Consider the following 21914-nt stretch of genomic DNA (forward strand, 5'->3'; position numbering starts at 1 on the left):
GGAATGAGTTAGTGGAAGGTGAGACCATATTACTATTTATGATCAAAGTGAACCGGGACTCTAATTCGCGGACGGACTAAAATGAAAAAACGAGACTCCTATTCGCGGACGGAGGGAGTACATGTTGTGGCCGAGTTGGTTTGCAACGCGGACTCGCTTCATGACATGCAGGTTGAGATTTTGAGCCCCAAAGCTTCTATACTATATTATGCAAAAATGATTTTTATATTCTATTCCGCTTCCAAAATCTTTTTAATTTCTATTTCGTATATATGTTTTTTTAAAACACTTGAGAAAAATGTTTTTTACTTTCATTACTTATCATTTTTATTTTATTTTTTTTAGTACCCACACTCCTAATTACAGTGATATGATAACTTTAGGGTTATGTTTGGTTGTTAGAAAAGTGAAGGAAATAAAAGTTGGAGTTAGGGTTATGTTTGGTTGTTAGAAAAGTGAAGGAAATAAAAGTTGGAGGGGAAAATGATTCTCTGAAAAGTGATTCCTAGTAGTAACTAGTATGATTCTAGATAATTTACTTTCCAATATTTGAAAAAATGTCAAGATTTTGAATTCTATATTAATTTTAAATAGTAAACTAAAAAAAATACAACAATTAATCAAAAAATATATATTTTCTTTGTAATATCGATAATGCTAATAAATAATTACTTAAATATATTTTATAAATATAAAATTATAATTCTCATTACAGGCATCTAATAAATTTTGAAAATAAAGAAAATGAATTACAAAAATTACTTAAAAAACCACTGATTGAGTTTAATTGGAATAACAGAAAATATTTAGATAGTCAATAACACGAAATTGAAGAAGTCAAGACTTGCGGCAAAAACGTAAAGTAAATTCATCCTAACAGTTGTACAAGAAACATCTTCTTCGTCCGTTCATCATGAAGAGTGAAAAAATAATAATAATCAGGATCCGAACAAGTTTCATTGCAACTTTTTTCTCTGAGAATGTGTTAATGCTTCAATCTCTTGCAATATCTTATAAAGCATACGACGATTGTCTTTTTTCTCTCGGTCACCTCCAATAAAACTTTCCAGAATCTTATTCATTTGATCATTCAACTTATCCATATGCTCAACAAGCACATTAGTCATTCGCTATGAAAAACATCTGAAGTTCTCCTCCTCTTACGATCAAGTCTTTTTAAAGTTCCTTCTATTGCGAGGTGTAGTTATTGAAGGTACACCATCTTCACCCGATTCTCCATATACTTGATCAACATTTTCTTGTAAGTCCTTGACTACATCTAATGCAGCTTCAGCATGTAATCCAACAGCTAAATCTTTACCCCAAACAAATGATAGTTGATCAAAGTAGGGGAAAGACTTGTTTTTCATGAAAGTACAATAGGGATGGCTCTACACATACCATAACACAATTTCATTATAGTATGTTTCACATGCAACATAAAAGAAACTAGCATAGAGAGGAAAATATAATTAAAAATTACTTATAAAATAGACCAAAAAATACCATAGAAAAACCAAAATAGTACTAGTACTTAACTTAGACAAAGCACCTCGCAGGAAAAGTTACAAAAACATGAACAAAAGCCTTGATAGATAAAAGCAAAGAAACACCAACGAGATCCTGCCAATCATCATTGCTCATACTTATTTCATCTTGGCGATGATGGGATTGAAAACAGTCCGGAGCTCCTCCATCTTGTTGTTAAAATGATACACCTCTGCGTGTTTGTTGGAGGCCAACCACTGTGTGAAAGATTCGAAAGCATACTCAATCTTCATCTTGTCTGCTGCTGTGACCATTGCTGCACTTCTGATGGTGTTCCTCATGTCGTAGGCGTAGTTCTCCAAAGCTAACCTAACCTTAGCCTTCTCCCTAAACTCGTCATCCTCAAACTTGTACTTCTTCGCATCCCTAATCATCCTCTCAATTTCTTCCTTAGACAGCCTGCCCTTTTCGTTGATGATAGTAATGCTGTTCTTCGCTCCAGTCCCTATGTGCTCCGCTGATACATTCAAGATACCGTTCTCATCTATGTAAAAGCACACGTTGAATTTAGCAACACCTCTGGGTGCTGCTGGAATGCCTTCGAGGCTGAATTCACCTAGCAGATTGTTGTCGATTGCCTTGCTTCTTTCACCCTCGTACACCCGAAACGGCACACTGGTTTGGTTGTCCACCGCTGTTGAAAAGTCATTTCTCTGTCTCCTAGTTGGGATAGGTGTGTTCCTCGGAATAATAACACTCATCACATCTCCATTGCACTGAATACCAAGAGACAAAGGAGTAACATCCAAAAGAACCACATTTTTCACCTTATCACTGCCTTCACCACTCAACTTGGCAGCCAGCACTGCAGCACCATATGCCACGGCTTCGTCTGGATTAATTGTCTTGCATGCCTCCTTCCCACCGAACAATTCCTCCAACATCTGCTGGACCTTGGGAATCCTACTTGATCCGCCCACCAGAACCACCTCATCAACGCTGCTCTTCTCCATCTTTGCATCAATCAGACAACTCTCAACCAATCCCATACACTTCTTGAATAAATCCATGTTAAGGTCCTCGAATTTAGCACGAGTAACAACAGTAAAAAGATCAATCCCCTCAAACAACGATTCAATCTGAATTCGAGCTTCAAAAGTTGAGGAAAGGATTCTCTTGGCTCTTTCACAAGCACTACTCAATCTCCTGACTGCTCTTGAGTTCCCACTAATATCCTTGCCCGTCTTGCTTTTAAACTCTTTCATCAAATGATTCACCATCCTGTTGTCCATGTCTTGGCCTCCAAGATGAGTATCGCCAGCAATAGCCTTCACTTCAACAACCCCAGCCTCAATCATTGCCACAGACACATCGAACGTTCCACCACCAAGGTCAAATATCAGCACATTCTTCGCCACATAACCCCCTTTATCCAGTCCATATGCAATGGCAGCAGCAGTAGGCTCGTTGATGATCCTCATAACATTAAGTCCAGCAATGGTTCCAGCATTCTTGGTGGCCTGACGCTGAGAGTCATTGAAATAAGCAGGGACAGTTACCACAGCATCCGTGACAGTAGATCCAAGATATGCCTCGGCAATGTCCTTCATCTTAGTAAGCACCATTGACGAGATCTCCTCAGCCGAAAACTTTTTCTCCTCTCCTTTGTAAGTTACTACAATTGTAGGCTTATCATCAGCACCAGGAACAACCTTGAATGGCCAAAATATCATGTCTTTCTGCACCGTTGAGTCACTGTATTTGCGGCCGATCAACCTCTTTGCATCTGTGTAAAAAGTGGGAAGAGTAGAGAAAACAACTATATTAAGAGGGAAAGGAAACTGCACATGAAGTTAAGAAAACGAACTAGTGCTTCGAATACTTTTGAATCTAAGAAGAAAACTGAAGTAAAATCAAATTGATAGAAGAGAAAACTCACCGAAAACAGTGTTGATAGGATTTTCAGCGACTTGATTCTTAGCGGCGTCACCGATGAGACGTTCGGCGGCGGTGAAAGCTACATGAGACGGCGTGGTGCGGTTGCCCTGATCGTTTGGTATAATCTCAATGCGGTCGTGCTTCCACGCCGCCACACACGAATATGTCGTCCCCAAATCGATCCCAATTGCTCGTCCTTTCCCCTTTCCGGCCATTAATGTTTGGTTGCGGATAACGTGAAGATTTCCACAGAGAACTAAAAGAAGTAGAGAGATCTGTTTTGGAAAAAGGAGAGTGGATTAACAAAAGGTTGAAGCTAGTATCTATAAGAGATCCGTTCAACTTCCACTATCACCAACTTTCCATATTCCCACCACGACGTAACATTTCCCACTAAAAAATTTCTCCACTTTAATAGGATAATAATAACTATCTGTTGGTTATTCCTTAAACTAATATTAATAAATGTTTTTAACGAGTGTTGGCAAATTAAACTGTTTGCTGAAATTTACGGCTTTTAAATTTTAAAAACGGTACTTTTAATTAAAGAAATAGTAATTGTATATTTATAAAAAAAAATACTTCTATATGAATTTCTCATCTAAACTAAAATATAGTACCAAAACACATGATCTTTAGCTTACCCAAAAAATAAGAGTATATAGTTTTTATGCAATATAATTATGGTATGTTTGGTAGGGATGCTAACTCATTTAGGGATGTAATTTTATGAATTCATCCCTAGATGAGTTAGCACACCTATCAAACATGGCCTAATTAGAGAAGGTTTAGTCACAATATAGTAATCATTACTACCAAAGAAAATCATACTATAAGAAATACTAGGGCATGATGATAGAAGTTGGAATTTAGGGTGAATATATGATTTAATGAAGTTGGAGTTGTGAAGCTATTAAATGATTTAATTAATAATGAAGTTGGAATTGTGAAGCTATTAAATGAACGATTTATTTGTTTTTGACATAAATTGGGTATACAGACATAAATTGTTTTTGAGTGCCATGTACGAAAGATCGCGGACTATCATTAATGTATTATCTAATTAATGATTAATAATGCCAGCAAATAAATGAATGAACAGAGTATGTAGCCATTTCACGAGGCGTAAATTTAGCACTAGGAACTGTAAAAAGCTAAAAATCATTTACTACTAAAATTTATAAACTCGTTAACAATATAAAAATACTTGCTCATTTAACTAGAGTACTCATGATAGTTGGACCACAAATAAATCAAATCTATGATATTTTAAGTGTGACAGTTTTTCATTTATCATGCAGACCTTATACATCACACCACTCAATCCCCAACTTAGGTAAGACCTATATTCCATCATTTTTTTTAGTTCTATAATTTCATACATTTCATCTAACAAAATATGATTTAAAAAAATCGCGGGAATCATCTAACAAAATATGATAAAAAAAAAAATCTTGATAGATAAAAGTAAAGACCAACGATATCCTGTCAATCATAATTTTTCATTCTTATTTCTTAATTAATGTTGGCAACGATGGGATTGAAAATAATATGGAGCTCCTTCATCTGGTCTTTAATTAAAATCACAAGCCTCTGCTTGTTTGTTGGACTGAAACCACTGTATGAAAGACCTGAAAGCATCCTCCATCTTCTTCGTAAATATATGATTTAATGAATTCTCAGTAACCAAGGCAAGTTATGTGCTACTACTATAATAAATCAAATCTATGATATTTTAAGTCTGATAGTTTTTCATTTATCATGAAAACCTCATTCATCACACCAGTCAAACCAGGTAAGGCCTATATTCCATCACTTTTTTTTAGTTATATAATTTCATACATTTCATCCAACAAAATATGATAAAATGATCTTGATAGATAAAAGTAAAGACCAAAGATATCCTGTCAATCATAATTTTTCATTCTTACTACTATTTCTTAATTCATCTTGGCAACGATAAAATAGTCTGGAGCTCTTTCATCTGGTCTTTAAAATCATAAGCCTCTGCTGTTTATTTGGACTCAAACCACTGTATGAAAGACCTGAAAGCATCCCCATCTTCTTCGTATATATATGATTTAATGAATTCTCTCACCCAAGGCAAGTTATGGGCTACTACTATAATAGTATAAATGTACTACTAGTATTTTTCAAAAGTTGGAATTATGAAGCTGTTAAATGAAGGATTTATTTGGGTACATAGACTGTAGTCATAGAATTGTTTTAGTGTGCCATGTAAGATACTACTAAAGATGGCGGAGTTTTTATGATAGGTTAATAGTAGTAATTAATAATGCCTGCTAATAAATGAATGAACAGAGTAACTATTTCATGAGACTGTGAATTTAGCACGACCTTTTTGTGAATATTTGAAAATCTACAAAATTCGATAACAATAAAAAAAGAACTAACTCAGATAGTAACAGCTTGAGACAAGAAGATGCTCACATTAAAATCGTTTTTTTTCTTTTCACTTAGCGTAAGCTAGCCTCACAACACTTTTACCGTATTATCATTAACTCTTAATAACTATTAATAAGTCTCATATTTTAATTATTTATTATTTCTTATTTTCATGTAATTTTATATTCAAATTAAATTAAATTTTGTAATTACAAATATTTAATGGAATATAATATAATTTAAAAGGAAAAGCAAATAAAAATTTACACCCAATAGAAGGCAAACCTCTGGACTCCCGAACTTTACTAGAAAATTAAAGGCACTCACATGCATATACAAATACAATGCTTACAGAATTTTTCGTGTGGTATAGTGCAGAGAGCAGGTGAAGAGAGGGGGATTTGAAGAGATTATAGGAGATGAAGAGATTATAGGAGATGAAGAGATAATTCTTTAACTATATATTTTAAATTAGGTTTTCTTTCAGAGTAGGTGTTTCATTTCATCTTTGCTAAAACACACTCTTGGGTATAGAACATTTTCACTTCCTTGTTGAAATCTTCACCTTTTTTGGAATCATTGAAGTACTATTTGTTTTGATATTTTTGTTTTCTTACAGTTGTAGAGCTACTTGTTGCTAGTGTCATTAATGGCGGGAAAGGGGAAAGGACATGCAGTCGGGATCGATTTGGGGACGACGTATTCGTGCGTGGCAGCGTGGCAGAATGACCGCATTGAGATTATACCGAATGATCAGGGCAACCGAACCACGCCATCTTATGTGGCCTTCACTAACTCCCATCGACTTATCGGTGATGCCGCAAAGAACCAAGTTGCAAATAATCCAACCAACACCGTTTTCGGTAGTTTTTCTTGTTTTTCTGCCACGGTTGTATTTGTTGTTCTATGTGTGACAATGATAAATAGCTGGCTGAGTTAGGAATTTTTATCATCAAAGTTTAATACTATAGTAAAAAGATTTTGCATAATTTTATTTTGTACTGTAGTAGTTTTTTTCCCTCTCTAAACTTTGTTGCTTTCTCATTGCTATCTAGTAGTAATTGAATTTATTTCTTACACAGATGCAAAGAGGTTAATGATAGGGACCTCGAGCCCCAAGCCCAAACGACCAACTAAGCCGTGGCCCGACATCTTTTATTGTTAGCTTATTATTTATTTCCTTGTCTAGCTATAGTATTTTTGGAACACAAACCTTGCTCCTCAAGTAAGATATCTACCGTATTTTAGCATAGGATTTATATAAATCTTTTCGGGTTTTCTTCTTGATTCTTTCCCGAATCGTAGAGTCGAATCAAGCAGGGTCCGGACTCTATAAATAAAGAGTCCATTAGAGAGTCAGAAAATCATTCAAGAACAAAGAAATAAAAATCTTTTCTTGAAACCCAAGTTTCGAAACGCTAGTTGACGCAACTAGGTTTCTTTATCGTTTTCTTCACAATTTCGTGTGCTCTAATCGCTCCGATAGGATTCAAATCCTATCAACTGGTGCTTCATTGATCTACTCTTCTCCCACACGTTCGATGGCGATGGAATTCGAGCACGAATCGTTTGCGCAACAAGAAGATTCAGTTCACAACAAAATTGAGGAACTCCTCGCCACGCTCATAGCCGCTGTGACTGGCGCACGAGCAAAAGAGCCGCCGGACCCAGTCACGAGTTGGGCATTACCACCATCGGTCACGCAAGCACCAATGGGTGTCAATCCTTTTACCGTACCACGCCTTCGCCTCGAGCAACCTCGTTTCAATGGACAGAATGCTGCAGAGTGGATTCGTCGTATGCAGATTTATTACAACCACCACTATACGCCTCTATCAGATCGGTTGTACCTTACTCAATACTTGTTTGATCCCCCGGCGTCTGACTGGATGGCTGACTGGACCAGTAATAATCCTGGCAAGGGTTGGGAGGATTTCTTGGTGGCAGTACATCATCATTTTACCATCGAGTTCCTTGATGGGGATTCACATATGGTAGACGATGTCCATCAATATGAGACTATTGTTGATGCACCGAACGAAGTCACGTTGGATTCTTCAATTCCTGATGCAGCTCCAGCTTTATGCAGCATTGAAGATGTCTCGTGTGATACGATTTCGGACGAATATAACATAGGTGTGGATACTACCATGGGGAGGCACATTCTAGGTGAGATACAGCCGGGTGACCTCGCTGATATGGAAGCCGTAGAACATCACCACTCTGCTCGGGAATTAAAGGTGGAAGAGCTCTCAATCGTAGTAGATCTGCCTGTTGTTCAGGGAAGTTTGGAATCAAATAGAGCAGATGCATGTCAAGCTGGAGATACTGCCCTCGCTGCATTGAAAGTTGAACAACCAACTGGTGCATATCACCAATTTGCTCTGGAATTATTTGACGGAGATTCACAAATGGTGGAGCATGTACATCAAACGAAGGTTTTTGTCGATGCACGCAAAGCAATTGGTTTGGAATCTTCGCTTCTGAAGTCAGCTACAGAATTGGGATGCACAAATATTGTCAACGATGCAGGCTCACTTCCAGATCTCAGGGAGATCCCCATCGACATTATCCCATTCGAGCACTCGGATGAGACCAGGGACATGGCTATGGAGTCTCAACCTAAAAGAGCAAATTTTCTGAATGAGGATAAGTGTGCTAAAGAAAATGTGGTTGATGTTTTTGAAGATAAAGATGAACAACATACTTTGCTTAGTGTTGGATATCGAGATTTATTCCGAAGGGAACAAGCACTCGCCTTCGATAACCGTTCGATTCCTCCACCCAACGTCACACTAAGTTTGTTCAGACACTCTAACATGGATTGGAGACCGTTGCTATCCCCAAGAGCCTACCTATTCTCCTCTTTTGAGTCATTGCTCCAGATTTGCATGGCTGCCCCTCGATTCCCTTACTATGATTCTGCGAAGGTTGTGATTGTTGTTCGACGGGGAATTGATATGCCGTATTACACTAGTTATTTGGACGAGGGAGGCGCCTTTCAGTCTGAATTTTCAGGTGCTGAAGGATGGAATAAACGTAGATTTGTTGTTATGATTGTAGACAGAGGTGGATGTGAAGGAGGAATTGTTGATTCCTGGCGTGATTCAAAGACGAATGCTTTGGGAATGCCAAATCAAGACTGCGAGTTAAGTATGGGAGCTTCAATATTTGGCAACAATCTTTACTCTGGTGCTGTTCAAATTAATTTGTGTTCTCATACACTCTTGAATTCCTCATTATTTAGTTGCTACTCTAATAGTGATCTTAGTGGACCAATATCTAAGGTATTTTATGTGATATTCGAGAGCTCCTTGGTTGCTTATACTTTCTTCATATTGAGATACTTTAAAGATGGAGATCACCGGGCTACGGAGACGTTTGGAGATGTACTCTCGAAGCAGGTATGTGGATATATAGCATTCTTTCCAAAGGTGGAGCCTTTGATAGCTGGTGAACAGATCCTCACTGCCTCCACGGTTGATCCTTTTTGCCTGCTATTCTTTGCTTTGGGTGTTCCACATGTTAGAGTGATGGTCAGACGGCTTGTTCTGGATATTATTGGGTCTGCAATTATTAGGCAAGAACGCTTGGAGTCAGCTGTTCAACCACAAAAAATGTATTCTCCTCACATTTTTTTCTTGGTCACTTATTTTGGTGGAATTTTTTACATTGAGTGGAGCGCCCTTGTTGGCGTATTAGGAGACAATAGTAATTGGCAGGCTGAGGCACGACATATCCGAAGAGTTCAATTTTTGCAGATCAGATTCTCTACCAAAGGAGGGGTCAAAATTGGTCGAGTTGAAGAACTTATTTTCGTGTGTTGCACCTACTGTTTTAGTGGGCAGATGTTAAGAGGTCTTATGAGGGTTCATTTAACCCAAATCGCAACTTCCACAACAGTAGCTGTGATCCAGATGATGTGCGATGTTGAAGATGTGTCTGATCATCCGCTGTGGGAGGGCGACATCATCCATTCTAGTGGTTTTGTCATCAGCAAAGTCAAGATCAAATTGGGAGAATTCAATGGTGATGAACAGAGACGCAGTACATTCGATCTGTGGAAAAATCTAGCAAATGTTAGGATGCCTTTTGACCCCATAGATGTTGTTCTTGAGAAAACTTGGTCTTGTCGAGGCAGCAAGAAATTCATTTCTTTCGGAAATTTTTCAGGTCACATCAGGCGTCATTCGATTGAGCTGACGAGAAAGGTGTCTAGTATTGTTGAATCTGGTGAGAGTTTTCCCACCTTGGAGAATTTCGGGCTGATTCGAAGAGAGAGTTTCATGGGCATATACATGAGCATCGTTAATCTTTCGTTCTCTTGTGTGAGTGGTTCTCATTGTGGTATCTCTAAGCTTGATGAGGCAGATGGGGTTGCCAGGTGTTTGGTTTTGCTACATAAAGCCCACTTGGATGAGATTGGAGATGTAGATGGTTCCAATTTTAATGAAAGGATAAATTGGGTTGCTGCTGTCTCAAGTGAGTTTAAATGGGTTGTTCTTAACATAATTGAAGCTGCTGGCAGCCGAGATTTGGGCTACATGCTGCAAAGGTTTCAAGCTCCACCTACAAAGAGTACAGACATAGAAGAGAATACAAGTGGGACTCCTAGCATCAAGACTGATCCAACAATTAAACAGGTTTTGGCATGGGAAGAGCTAGAAGTTCAAATTGCTTTAGGGAGGGCAAGCTTGGACGCTAGGTATTCGGCTGCAGAGGACGTGGTTTGTGATAACTTGTGTGTTGCTTCCCAAACTTTGGAACATGGCGTTATAAAGTTGATCGTCTACTGCATTTTCATCATCTCCGCCTTGAGGACAAGGCGATTGTTATCGGGGAGGGAGTTGATAGGGACCTCGAGCCCCAAGCCCAAACGACCAACTAAGCCGTGGCCCGACATCTTTTATTGTTAGCTTATTATTTATTTCCTTGTCTAGCTATAGTATTTTTGGAACACAAACCTTGCTCCTCAAGCAAGATATCTACCGTATTTTAGCATAGGATTTATATAAATCTTTTCGGGTTTTCTTCTTGATTCTTTCCCGAATCGTAGAGTCGAATCAAGCAGGGTCCGGACTCTATAAATAAAGAGTCCATTAGAGAGTCAGAAAATCATTCAAGAACAAAGAAATAAAAATCTTTTCTTGAAACCCAAGTTTCGAAACGCTAGTTGACGCAACTAGGTTTCTTTATCGTTTTCTTCACAATTTCGTGTGCTCTAATCGCTCCGATAGGATTCAAATCCTATCAGTTAATCGGTCGTAGATTTAGTGACCCAACGGTTCAGAGTGACATGGTATATTGGCCATTCAAAGTCATTCCTGGTGCTTATGACAAACCTATGATCGTGGTAACATACAAAGGGCAAGAGAAACAGTATTCTGCTGAACATATCTCGTCAATGGTGCTTACCAAGATGAAGGAAATTGCTGAGGCATATCTTGGATCAACTGTCGAGGAGGCTGTCGTGACTGTGCCGGCTTATTTCAGCGATTCTCAGCGTCAAGCCACCAAGGCTGCCGGAACCATTGCCGGCCTCAAGGTTAAGAGAATCATCAATGAGCCTACTGCTGCAGCCATTGCATACGGTCTGGATAAATGTGCTACTAACTCTGTTGCAAAGAATGTACTCTTTTTTGACCTTGGTGGTGGAACGTTTGATGTTACGGTGGCCACAATTGACGCAAATGTCATTGAAGTGAAGGCTATTACTGGCAATACTCATCTTGGAGGTCAGGACATGGATAACAGAATGGTGAATCATTTTATGAAAGAGTTTAAAAACAGGAAGGGTAAGGATATTAGTGGGAATCCAAAAGCTATTAGAAGATTGAGAAATGCTTGTGAAAGGGCAAAGAGGATACTTTCCTCCACAATGGAAACCCCAATTGATATTGAGTCATTGTGTGAGGGGGTTGATATGTTTTTTACTGCTAGTCGTGCTAAATTCGAGGACCTTAACATGGATTTATTCAACAAGTGCATGGAGTTGGTTGAGAAATGCTTGAGTGATGCGAAGATAGAGAAGAGCAGCGTGGATGAGGTGGTGCTTGTGGGCGGGTCGAGTAGAATTCCAAAGGTGCAGGAGATGTTGAAAGAGTTGTTGGGTGGGATAGAGGTGCGCAAGACCATTAATCCAGACGAATCTGTGGTGTATGGTGCTGCAGTGCTCGCTGCCAAGTTGAGTAATGAAGGCAATGAGAAAGTGCAAAAATGTGGTTCTTTTGGATGTTACTCCTTTGTCTCTTGGTGTTGAAACTCTTGGAGATGTGATGGAAGTAGTTATTCCGAGAAACTCATTTATCCCAATTAGGAAGGGGAAAGATTTCACCACAACATATGACAACCAGACCGAAGTAAGCTTCCTAGTGTATGAGGGTGAAAGAAGCAAGGCAACAGACAACAATCTGCTAGGTGAATTCATGCTCCAACGCATTCCAGAGGCGCCCAAAGGTGTTCCTAAAATCAAAGTGTGGTTCGACATTGATGCACATGGTATAATGAATGTGTCAGCGGAGCACACAGAGAGTGGAGTGAAGAACAACATCACTATCACCAACCACAAGGGCAGGCCATCTAGTGAAGAAATTGAGAGGATGGTCGAGGATGCGAAGAAGTACAAGTTGGAAGAAGAGGAGCACACAAAGAAGGTTGACGCCAGGTACTGTTTGGAGAACTACGCCTACAACATGAGGAACGCTATTAGAAGTGCAGCCAAGATCACAGCAGCAGACAAGGAGAAGATGGAGGATGCATTTGGTTGTTTTATACAGTGGTTGATCTCAAACGAAGATGCAGCAGTTGATGATTATAAAGACAAGATGAATGAGCTCCAGACTGTTTTCACTACCATCATATGCAACATGGATTAAGAGTTGAAATTGATGATTGCTTCATTTTTCCCATCTTAAAAGGGTTATGATTCCAGCTCATTGTTATTTGCTAGCTTTAAATTACTATACTGATTTTTGTAGTATTTGTTTTTCGCCTCTTGTTAGATTCTTCTTTCTTTGTTCTTTTGTCCTTATTCTGCTTGAGCATATTAATTTACCAAACTTAAGTTATTTTTAGATTTCTAGCTTTAAAAGTTATCAAATTGCTTTCAACTTATAACTCTTTTCAACCACACAGACACAGTATATACATTGATAAGAGTAGAGATGATTATCGATTATTACTGATAATTAAAATTTTCAATTTTGATTACGTTTCATGGTTTTAATTTATTTTTTTTGTTATTACTGAGGAATTGATAAAAGTATTATCTAAATTTCTATGGAATAAGCAAGTTCACTGGTTGGAAAGCTAGCCTCAATTATGCATGTGGCAGGTTCAATACTTTAGCTAAATTTATATGTACAGACAAATGCAAATATTATTTGGTGCCTTGTGGAAATCAATCTCATCAAACTTTGGCAAATTCCAGGCTTCTTAATAACAAACTTGCTCAGGGTATTGTCTTTAAGTAGAGATGTAGAGAAGAAATGGTATAGTCCACCTAAGAAATGGTATGATAACTTTAAGTGAATCACTAAACTAATTTCAGTTGAACTTGCATGCTCAAGCAAAATACGGTAAAAAAGAGCAAAGATAGAAGAAACTAACATAGAGATGAAAATATAATTAAAAATTATAAAATAGACGAAAAATATACTACTAGCACCTCGCAGGAATCATCACATAAACATGAACAAAAGTCTTGATAGATAAAAGAAAAGAAACACCAAACGAGATCCTGCCAATCATCATTTCTCATTTCTATCTCATCTTGGCGATGATGGGATTGAAAACAGTCTGGAGCTCCTTCTTCTTGTTGTGAAAATCAGCAACCTCTGCATGTTTGTTGAACACCAACCACTCTGTGAAACACTGGAAAGTATACTCCATCTCCTTCTTATCTGTTGCTGTGAGATTCGCTGCACTTCTAATGGCGTCCCTTGTGTCGTAGGCGTAGTTCTCCAAAGCATACCTGGCCCTGACCATCTTCTTGTATTCCTCATCCTCTAACTTGTACTTCTCCGCATCCTCAATCATCCTTTCAATTTCTTCCTTAGACAGCCTGCCCTTGTCATTGGTGATGGTGATGCTGTTCTTCACTCCAGTCTCTATGTGCTCCGCTGACACATTCATTATACCATTCTCATCTATGTCGAAGCACATTTTGAATTTAACACCACCTCTGGGCGCTGCAGGAATGCCTTGGAGTGTGAATTGCCCTAGCAGATTGTTTTCTGTTGCCTTGCTTCTTTCCCCCTCATACACCGGACAGCTCACACTGGTCTGATTGTCATACAGTGTTTGATGAATTTTCTTTTTCCTTGTTGGGATTGGTGTATTCCTTGGAATAAATACTGCCATCTCACCTTCATTAATGCCGATACCAAGGGACAACGGAGTAACATCCAACAGAATGAGATTTTGCACATTATCATTGCCTTCACCACTCAACTTGGCAGCCAGCACTGCAGCACCATGAGCCACAGCTTCGTCTGGATTAATGCTCTTGCACACCTCTTTCCCAACAAAAAACTCCTTCAACATCTGCTGTACCTTGGGAATCCTACTTGACCCACCAACAAGCACCACCTCATCCACACTACTCCTCTCCATTTTTGCATCACTCAGGCATTTCTCAACTAATCTCATACACTTCTTGAATAAATCCATGTTAAGGTCTTCGAATTTAGCACGAGTAATGGATGAAAACAGATCAATCCCCTCAGACAACAATTCAAGCTCAATTGGGGTTTCAAACGCAGAGGAAAGGACCCTCTTGGCTCTTTCACAAGCATTCCTCAATCTCCTAATAGCTCTTGAATTCCCACTCATATCCTTACCCGTCTTGCTTTTGAACTCTTTCATGAAGTAACCGACCATCCTGTTGTCCATGTCTTGGCCTCCAAGATGAGTATCGCCGGATATAGCCTTCACTTCTACGCCATTAGCCTCAACCTTGGCCACAGACACATCAAACGTGCCACCACCAAGGTCAAAAATGAGCACATTCTTTGTCACAGAGCTATTAAGACCATACGCAATGGCTGCAGCAGTAGGCTCATTGATGATCCTTATAACGTTGAGGCCAGCAACGGCTCCAGCAGCTTTGGTAGCCTGACGTTGAGAGTCGTTGAAATAAGCAGGCACAGTCACAACAGCATCCTTGATGGTTGATCCAAGATATGCCTCGGCAATATCCTTCATCTTGGTAAGCACCATTGAGGAGATCTCCTCAGCATAAAATTGTTTCTCCATTCCTTTGTAGGTTACTACAACCATAGGCTTGTCAGCAGCGTCAGGAATGACTTTGAATGGCCAAAACATCATGTCACTCTGAACCGTTTTGTCACTGAACTTGCGACCGATCAACCTCTTTGCATCTGTGTACAGTTATAACTATGTTAACTTTAGTTTGCAGTTTTATAATTATATTTTGAGTTTGTAGGTAGTTTTTCTTGACAAAACAAGGAAACTACAGTACTAGATTAGTAACATCTGCTCCAACCACACCTGACATATATACCACTATAAAAACACAATAAAGTTTGCATTTACTTCTGCTCAATCGTTTTACTACATAAACTTTGATAAAAAAATCTTCCTACCTTCCCCAGCAAACAAATAACCATCAAAACCACAGGGACTAGAAGAGAAAACTCACCGAAAATAGTGTTGATGGGATTATTGGCAACTTGATTCTTAGCAGCGTCGCCGATGAGACGATCGGTGCCAGTGAAGGCCACATAAGAAGGGGTGGTGCGGTTGCCTTGATCGTTTGGTATAATCTCAATGCGGTCGTGCTTCCACGCCGCCACGCACGAATATGTTGTCCCCAAATCGATCCCAATTGCCCGTCCTTTCCCCTCTCCCGCCATTAATGGTTGGTTGTGTATAATGTGAAGATTTCCACAGAGAACTTAAAAAACTAGAGAGATCTGTTTTGGAAAGAGGAGAGTGGATTGACAAAAGGTTGAAGCTAGTAGATATAAGAGATCCGTTCAACTTCCACTACCACCAACTTTCCATATTCCCAACACAACGTAACATTTCCCACTAAAAATTACTCGAATTACTATCTCGTTGTATTATTCCTTAACAATTAATAAAAGTATTTAACGAGGCGTTAGCAAATTAAACTGTTCGCTAAAATTTACGCCTTTTTATTTTACTATTAAAAACGGTACTTTTAATTGAAGAAATAGGAATTCAATAATTATAAAAAAATACTTCTATATGAATTTCTCATTTAAACTAAAATATAAAACACATGATTTTTAGCTTACCCAAAAATAAGAGTATATATAGTTTTTATGCAATATAATAATGGTAAATATACTACTATATTCATATGATTATATGAATGATGATACACTCGGTAAATATATGATTTAATGAATTCTCACCAGGGCGAGTTATGTGCAAATATTTTCAGAAGTTGGAATTGTGAAGCTATATAATGAAGGATTTATTTGGGTATATAGACATAGGGGCGCATTTAGGTCCTAATGACCTATAAGTGTTTAAACCTAGCACAAATTTAATCCGTCGGATGTAGTAATCTAATGGTCCTGATTTAATGACATTCGGTACATTGTATTAGTTTTTCGGTACATTAAGGGCAAATTCGGTAGGCGTGGTATTTATAGAAACCGCTAATGCTAAAAATCCGGAATTTAATATCATGGACGATTCATTTACTCTCTCACTCTCTCTCTCTCTCTCAACATTACGCCTCTTTTCTCTTCTCCCTCACCAGACGATTTTTTTCCCAAAAACCCTAACCTTTGTCGCCCCATCTACAATCCGATCGTTTCTGACGGTGAAGCCCACGAAGAAGAAGTCGATTTGCTACCACCATCAAGTTGTTCTCACTTAACGATGAGGTATTGACAAAAACAAAACCCTTGCGTGGTTTTATTTTTGTACATTAATTCTTCCCCATCTACAATCCGAATCGATTATGGACCTGACAAATAGTTTTCAATTATTTTTGTACATTAATTCTTACCAATGGAGTTTGCCTGGTTTTATCTATTTTTATGTAGGGTTTTTGGGTGAATCGTAGTCTGATTCGTCAAATTTGTGGATTTCTTTTAAGCATTGTTGCTCTAAATAATTGTTGCTCTAAGATGATGGATTTTGGTTTTATGTTTTGCTAGATTGTTGTTGTTGTACATTTTTGGGGAAGTTTCTAATGCTCCTTTTTTCCCTCTCTTTTCTGTGAACAAACGAGGTAGATCTAAGAGTCAGCCTACTCAAACGACAAGTAATATTTCTTTTGGGGTGTACATTACAGTAGTCATCACCACTTATACATCATAGTAGAGTAAATTGTACATTACAGTATGACAATCTGGGCATTATACATCACAGTATGAACATTATACATCATATTGCACATTACATTTTGTGCATTACCAAGTACATTATGTTCATTACCTAATACATTATGTACTTTACCTAATACATTATGTTCATTACACATTACATTATGTACATTATTATATTGTATCATGATAGGAAAATATTTTGCTATTTTATAGCCTCTGCATTTAGTTTGAACTTGTCATCATAGTATATTATATTATTTAATCTATGAAGTACACTGTCTAATCTTTTTATGGTGGTACATGATTGTGACATTATGCATCACATTGTGTACACTAATATAGGATACACAATACATTATTAATGAATGCTTGTACATTACTTAAAAACATTTTTCTTTGGTACATCATTTCAATTGAGTACTACATTAACCAGATGCGACTTCATGTAGATAAACACATTTTCCCTAGGGTTTAGTAGTACATGGGGCTAGGGTATAGTATCCACACAATCACATACTATAAGTATATGAGATATTCTGATTTTATGCAATACATGTTCGTACATCATGTTGGTTGAACTTTACATCATGTTTGAATACATTATTCATGCATTTATGTACATTAATTCAAACTAATTTGGTACACCAAATGATGCTGCCATGACACACATTTTTCTGTTTAATATTTTGATGAGCAATGCTATGTTATGTTTTTTTTCAATATGATAGAGGTGTTCAACAAGCTTGTAAGCTGTGGTACATTATATATTCTCTGATGTACATTGACCAATTTGATTTTACATTACCTACAGTTGATTGTCTATATTATTAGTCGATGTACTTTTTTATGTTGTTTCCTATAGTCTAATCCCCTCAATACCAATGTTTTTGAATAGGTTCGAAGTGACAAAGAAATCTTGTGGATGAGGACTTTGAGGAGGAGATGTCCACTGCATCAGGATAAAACTTGCGTACCCTGCTTACTTTTACTCATAACACCAGGGCTGTAGTGAACCAGACCTATGCAACGTGGCATTGGAAATGAAGGCCGTAATAATTCAACTTCGAGAGGTGGTTCGAAGAATATGGTTTATGAAACATTTAGCAGTATATATTGTAGTCATGAATTTCATTAGTTTTTGCTGGATTATGTTTTGCGACACGATGTGGTTGTCGGTACAATGGTTTTTATGTTTGTGTTGGATGAAAAATTGATGTTTTGGCGATAAGTTGTGTTGTTTGGTTATTAAGCTGTTGTCGATGTACGTGAACCTGTACTTAATGTACACTTGTTAACGATGTACGTGAACATGTACTTAATGTACAATATTTATACTTCCATTATCGATGTTATAAACCTGTACTTATATACATTGTCATAGATGTATCACGCATTACTCACAGTATGTGAATGTGTGAGTACTACACCCTAGCCCCATGGACTACTAAACCCTAGGGAAATGGTGTTACCTTCCGGCCTTTACAGAACTAAAACGACGCTACATTCTAGATAACAAATGCTACATTATGGGGTCATATACATTATAACACATGTATCGTACATTACTTACAGTATGTGAATGTGTGGATACTACACCCTAGCCCCATGGACTACTAAACCCTAGGGAAAAGGTGTTAACTTCCGGTCTTTACAAAACTAAAACGACGCTACATTCTGGATAACAAATGCTACATTATGGCGTCATATACATTATAACACATGTACCGTACATTACTTACAGTATGTGAATGTGTGGATACTACACCCTAGCCCACATGGACTACTAAACCCCACGGATGTGGTGTTATCTTCATTGACAGAGCTCAAATAATGCTACATTACGGCTTACAAATGACACATTATGCATACCAAATGATACATTACACAGTCATATACATCAGCATTAGAATAATGTACATTATTTATACATTAAGTAACACATTTCGTACATCACTCACTGAAGATTAGACATCTCACACTACAAACAAAACTCAGCTGACAGAATTTATGAACGATTCAAAAAGATTGCAACAAACGATTACAATGGTGGCTAGTTCATGACGATTACAAACTGCTTATACCACAACGCAAATACCTTCTTCCATCGTCGACACCGAAAAAACTTCTCGAACAAGCGTTGATTGTAGGAGCAATCAAAAATTTCAGTGAAGATCGTCGTCTGCTGTGAATTTTGTTATCAACGATTGTATGATCAAGGATGGTGATTATTGATGGGAACGAAATCAGCAAATTATTTTCCAGAAATACACGTACAAGGTGGGAGAAAATAATGGGTGTAAAATAACCGTATCATAATTGTATTCCTAAATTAACCTTTTGATTATTTTTAAATGAATTACAATGAAGGAGATAGCTTACAATCTCAACCGTTAAATAAACAAAATGAATGGTTAAGATTTGTCTTATGTTTAAGAAAGATTTACCGTAATGATCTGAATACAATTCTATAGACATAAACTGTTTTTTAGTGCCATGTATGTATGAAAGAGCCTGGACATTCATTATGTATTGCTCGCCCAATTAAATTATACAGTATATTAGTATTGAGCAAAAAGCACGCAGTCTCTTCAACAGCATATCTCCATCTTCCCGGATTTTTAGACTTTGATTTGATTTTGATTGATTAGATTGATTTATTTTAAATGATGTTTTTTATGTAGAGTATATGATAAAAATAAATAAAAAAAATTGTCACTCTCTTCATTACTACTTCTCGTATATAGTGTTTACTAAAAATTACAGCCTTCTTAATGTGAAAAAAAAATACTACTCCCTCCGTCCCGGCTAAGATGACACATTGCTTAGCCGGCACGGGGTTTTAGGAGTTATTGGTTAAAGTGTTTAATTGGAGAAAGAGAAGATGAATGTAAGTATTAAAGTAGAGAGATAAAGAAAGATGAATATTTTAATAGGAGTGAGAAAAAGTGGTTGAGTGTATTAATTGGAGAGAGAAAGTTACCAAAAAAGGAAATGTGTCATCTTAGTTGGGACAAACTAAAAAGGAAAACGTGTCATCTTAAGCGGGACGGATGGAGTACTATATTTTTAACTTGAACTTGATGAGTATTATATATAGTATGATTAGGTGATTCACTTGGATTTTACATGATTTTAGAGGGTAGTTTTACTTGGTTTTGATCATATATTGTGTACTTTGAGACATGGTTATAGCTACTTCTCTATTATGTTGGTATTTTGACCATTTTGTGAAGAATGTGTAGAAAAATGTACAAAATATGTGGATGTGCAGCTGCTCAATGTTCGAGACAGCTTAGCTGGAGATTTTGAAGTCCGATTCGCATGTAATGCATACCATTCTCTTCGTCTTCGAAAGAGCTTCACGTGGATATCTTAAACGTCTCAATCGGAGTTCGGTAGAAGAAGTTATGGCCGTTTTACCAAGACTGCGCAGTGCAGTGACATAGCTGGCGACCCGCCAGGTTCGCATGCAAACGAACCTGGCGACCCGCCAGCAATCCACGAAAAAAACGTCGTAAGCAGCTGGCGACTCGCCAGCTTCGACGCACACCCAACCTGGCGACCCGCCAGCTTCGTTCGACAGCTTATTTCGGGCCCAAAGTCAACCCTAGGTATATATATGCCTAGGAAACGCCTCCAAACACAACTTACACGCCTTCAACCCCAAAAATACTACTTTTTCACCTAGGAAGAAGAGAAGAACGAGCAGAGGACGAGTATTCATCGCAAGATTGAAGACGAGACCTCCAATCCGCCCAATCCAATTCTAGGAGTTTCTACTTTTAGTTTTATTCTTGTTTAAACAATGTTTTTGAATATTTCATTGACTTTTGTGTTGAACATGAGTAGCTAAATCCTTCGTAGATTTCTACGGGGGAGATACAATGATTCTTATATTTAATTGATTTCCTTTTTCTATGCCTTGGCTCATGTGGTTATTTTGATTTCTTCTGTGCTTATACATTTATTTGACTGATCACCTTATAAATGCATGTGGATTTTACTACAAGAACTGAGAAGTGAGTAGTTTAATTTGAAAGAGAAGAAATTGACGTCTTTGCCAATATAATCGAGAGATTTGAGCCTTTGAATGAAGCTAAGTATCTTAGGAGCTATTAGGAGTTGTTGCCTTAGTTCTAGGAAGGAGACTTCGGTTCTAGGTAGCAATCTACAAATTATATGCTTTGAGAAAAGATATAGTTTTACCTTAGTGATAGCTTAATAACCCTTGAAACCCTTTGTTGGCATAGTTAGGAAGTTAGTTGAGCATAGGATAGTTGTTATCGATCCGTAGGATTCTACCCTTCTCATCCTTGATCTACATCCGATTTCTTATTTGCTTTTAGTTCTCTAGTTGTTTTTAATTGTTTTTTACCTTGCTTTTAAGTAGATTTAGAAAAACCAAAATTTCGATTCATCTAGATAGTAGTTGAGGTTGGTTCGTGGTAATTAGGTTGACACTCATTGTCTCTGTGGATACGATACTCTTTGCTTACTATTTGCTACATTAGCCCCATACACTTGTGGGTATCCTTGTGTTAAAAATAAGTTGAGTCATTAGGTGGGAGACTTTCGGCCTTAATCCGCAAGCCCGGTCGAGCAGGATTATTTAGATTCTGCCAAAATGCGGGTTCGGTATACCCGTCGTTAAACCAAAAAATAATAATTAAGAACCGCATTTTAAATAAGTAATAATTAATACTACCTCTGTCTCCCAAATATTGTCCCATTTTGACTCCGCACAAATTTTAA

The 21914-nt window shown here is 37.8% G+C and overlaps 2 protein-coding genes and 2 pseudogenes across 2 annotated transcripts; 1 reads left to right on the top strand and 3 right to left on the bottom strand.

Annotated features, from left to right (window-relative positions):
* Positions 1 to 868: 868 nt before the first annotated feature.
* Positions 869 to 1644, bottom strand: LOC148931446 (uncharacterized; annotated as a pseudogene).
* A 2-nt stretch (positions 1645 to 1646) lies between these two features.
* LOC125224546 (heat shock cognate 70 kDa protein-like) lies at positions 1647 to 3641 on the bottom strand. The gene is made up of 2 exons (XM_048127968.1): positions 3428 to 3641; positions 1647 to 3274 (listed from the first exon to the last, which is right to left on the bottom strand). Exons 1-2 carry the CDS (start codon positions 3639 to 3641, stop codon positions 1647 to 1649), a joined length of 1842 nt encoding a protein of 613 aa, XP_047983925.1.
* A 7487-nt stretch (positions 3642 to 11128) lies between these two features.
* On the top strand, positions 11129 to 12707 carry LOC148931447 (heat shock cognate 70 kDa protein pseudogene; annotated as a pseudogene).
* Positions 12708 to 13593: 886 nt separating this feature from the next.
* Positions 13594 to 15707, bottom strand: LOC125224555 (heat shock cognate 70 kDa protein-like). The gene is made up of 2 exons (XM_048127979.2): positions 15494 to 15707; positions 13594 to 15212 (listed from the first exon to the last, which is right to left on the bottom strand). The coding sequence occupies exons 1-2, from the start codon at positions 15705 to 15707 to the stop codon at positions 13594 to 13596; spliced, it is 1833 nt and encodes a 610-aa protein (XP_047983936.2).
* Between the last annotated feature and the right edge of the window lie 6207 nt (positions 15708 to 21914).

Source organism: Salvia hispanica, chromosome 2 (genome assembly GCF_029641045.1).
Source record: "Salvia hispanica isolate PSC_SH4W2 chromosome 2, Shi_PSC_v1, whole genome shotgun sequence".
Taxonomy (NCBI): Eukaryota; Viridiplantae; Streptophyta; class Magnoliopsida; order Lamiales; family Lamiaceae; genus Salvia; species Salvia hispanica.

Excerpts from the sequence above, each read along its gene's own strand:
- LOC125224555 (XM_048127979.2), bottom strand. The coding sequence starts at position 15,707 with ATGGCGGGAGAGGGGAAAGGACGGGCAATTGGGATCGATTTGGGGACA. Across the intron at positions 15,213-15,493 it reads TCCCATCAACACTATTTTCG|ATGCAAAGAGGTTGATCGGT; the intron begins GTGAGTTTTCTC and ends AACTGTACACAG.
- LOC125224546 (XM_048127968.1), bottom strand. The coding sequence starts at position 3,641 with ATGGCCGGAAAGGGGAAAGGACGAGCAATTGGGATCGATTTGGGGACG. Across the intron at positions 3,275-3,427 it reads TCCTATCAACACTGTTTTCG|ATGCAAAGAGGTTGATCGGC; the intron begins GTGAGTTTTCTC and ends CTTTTTACACAG.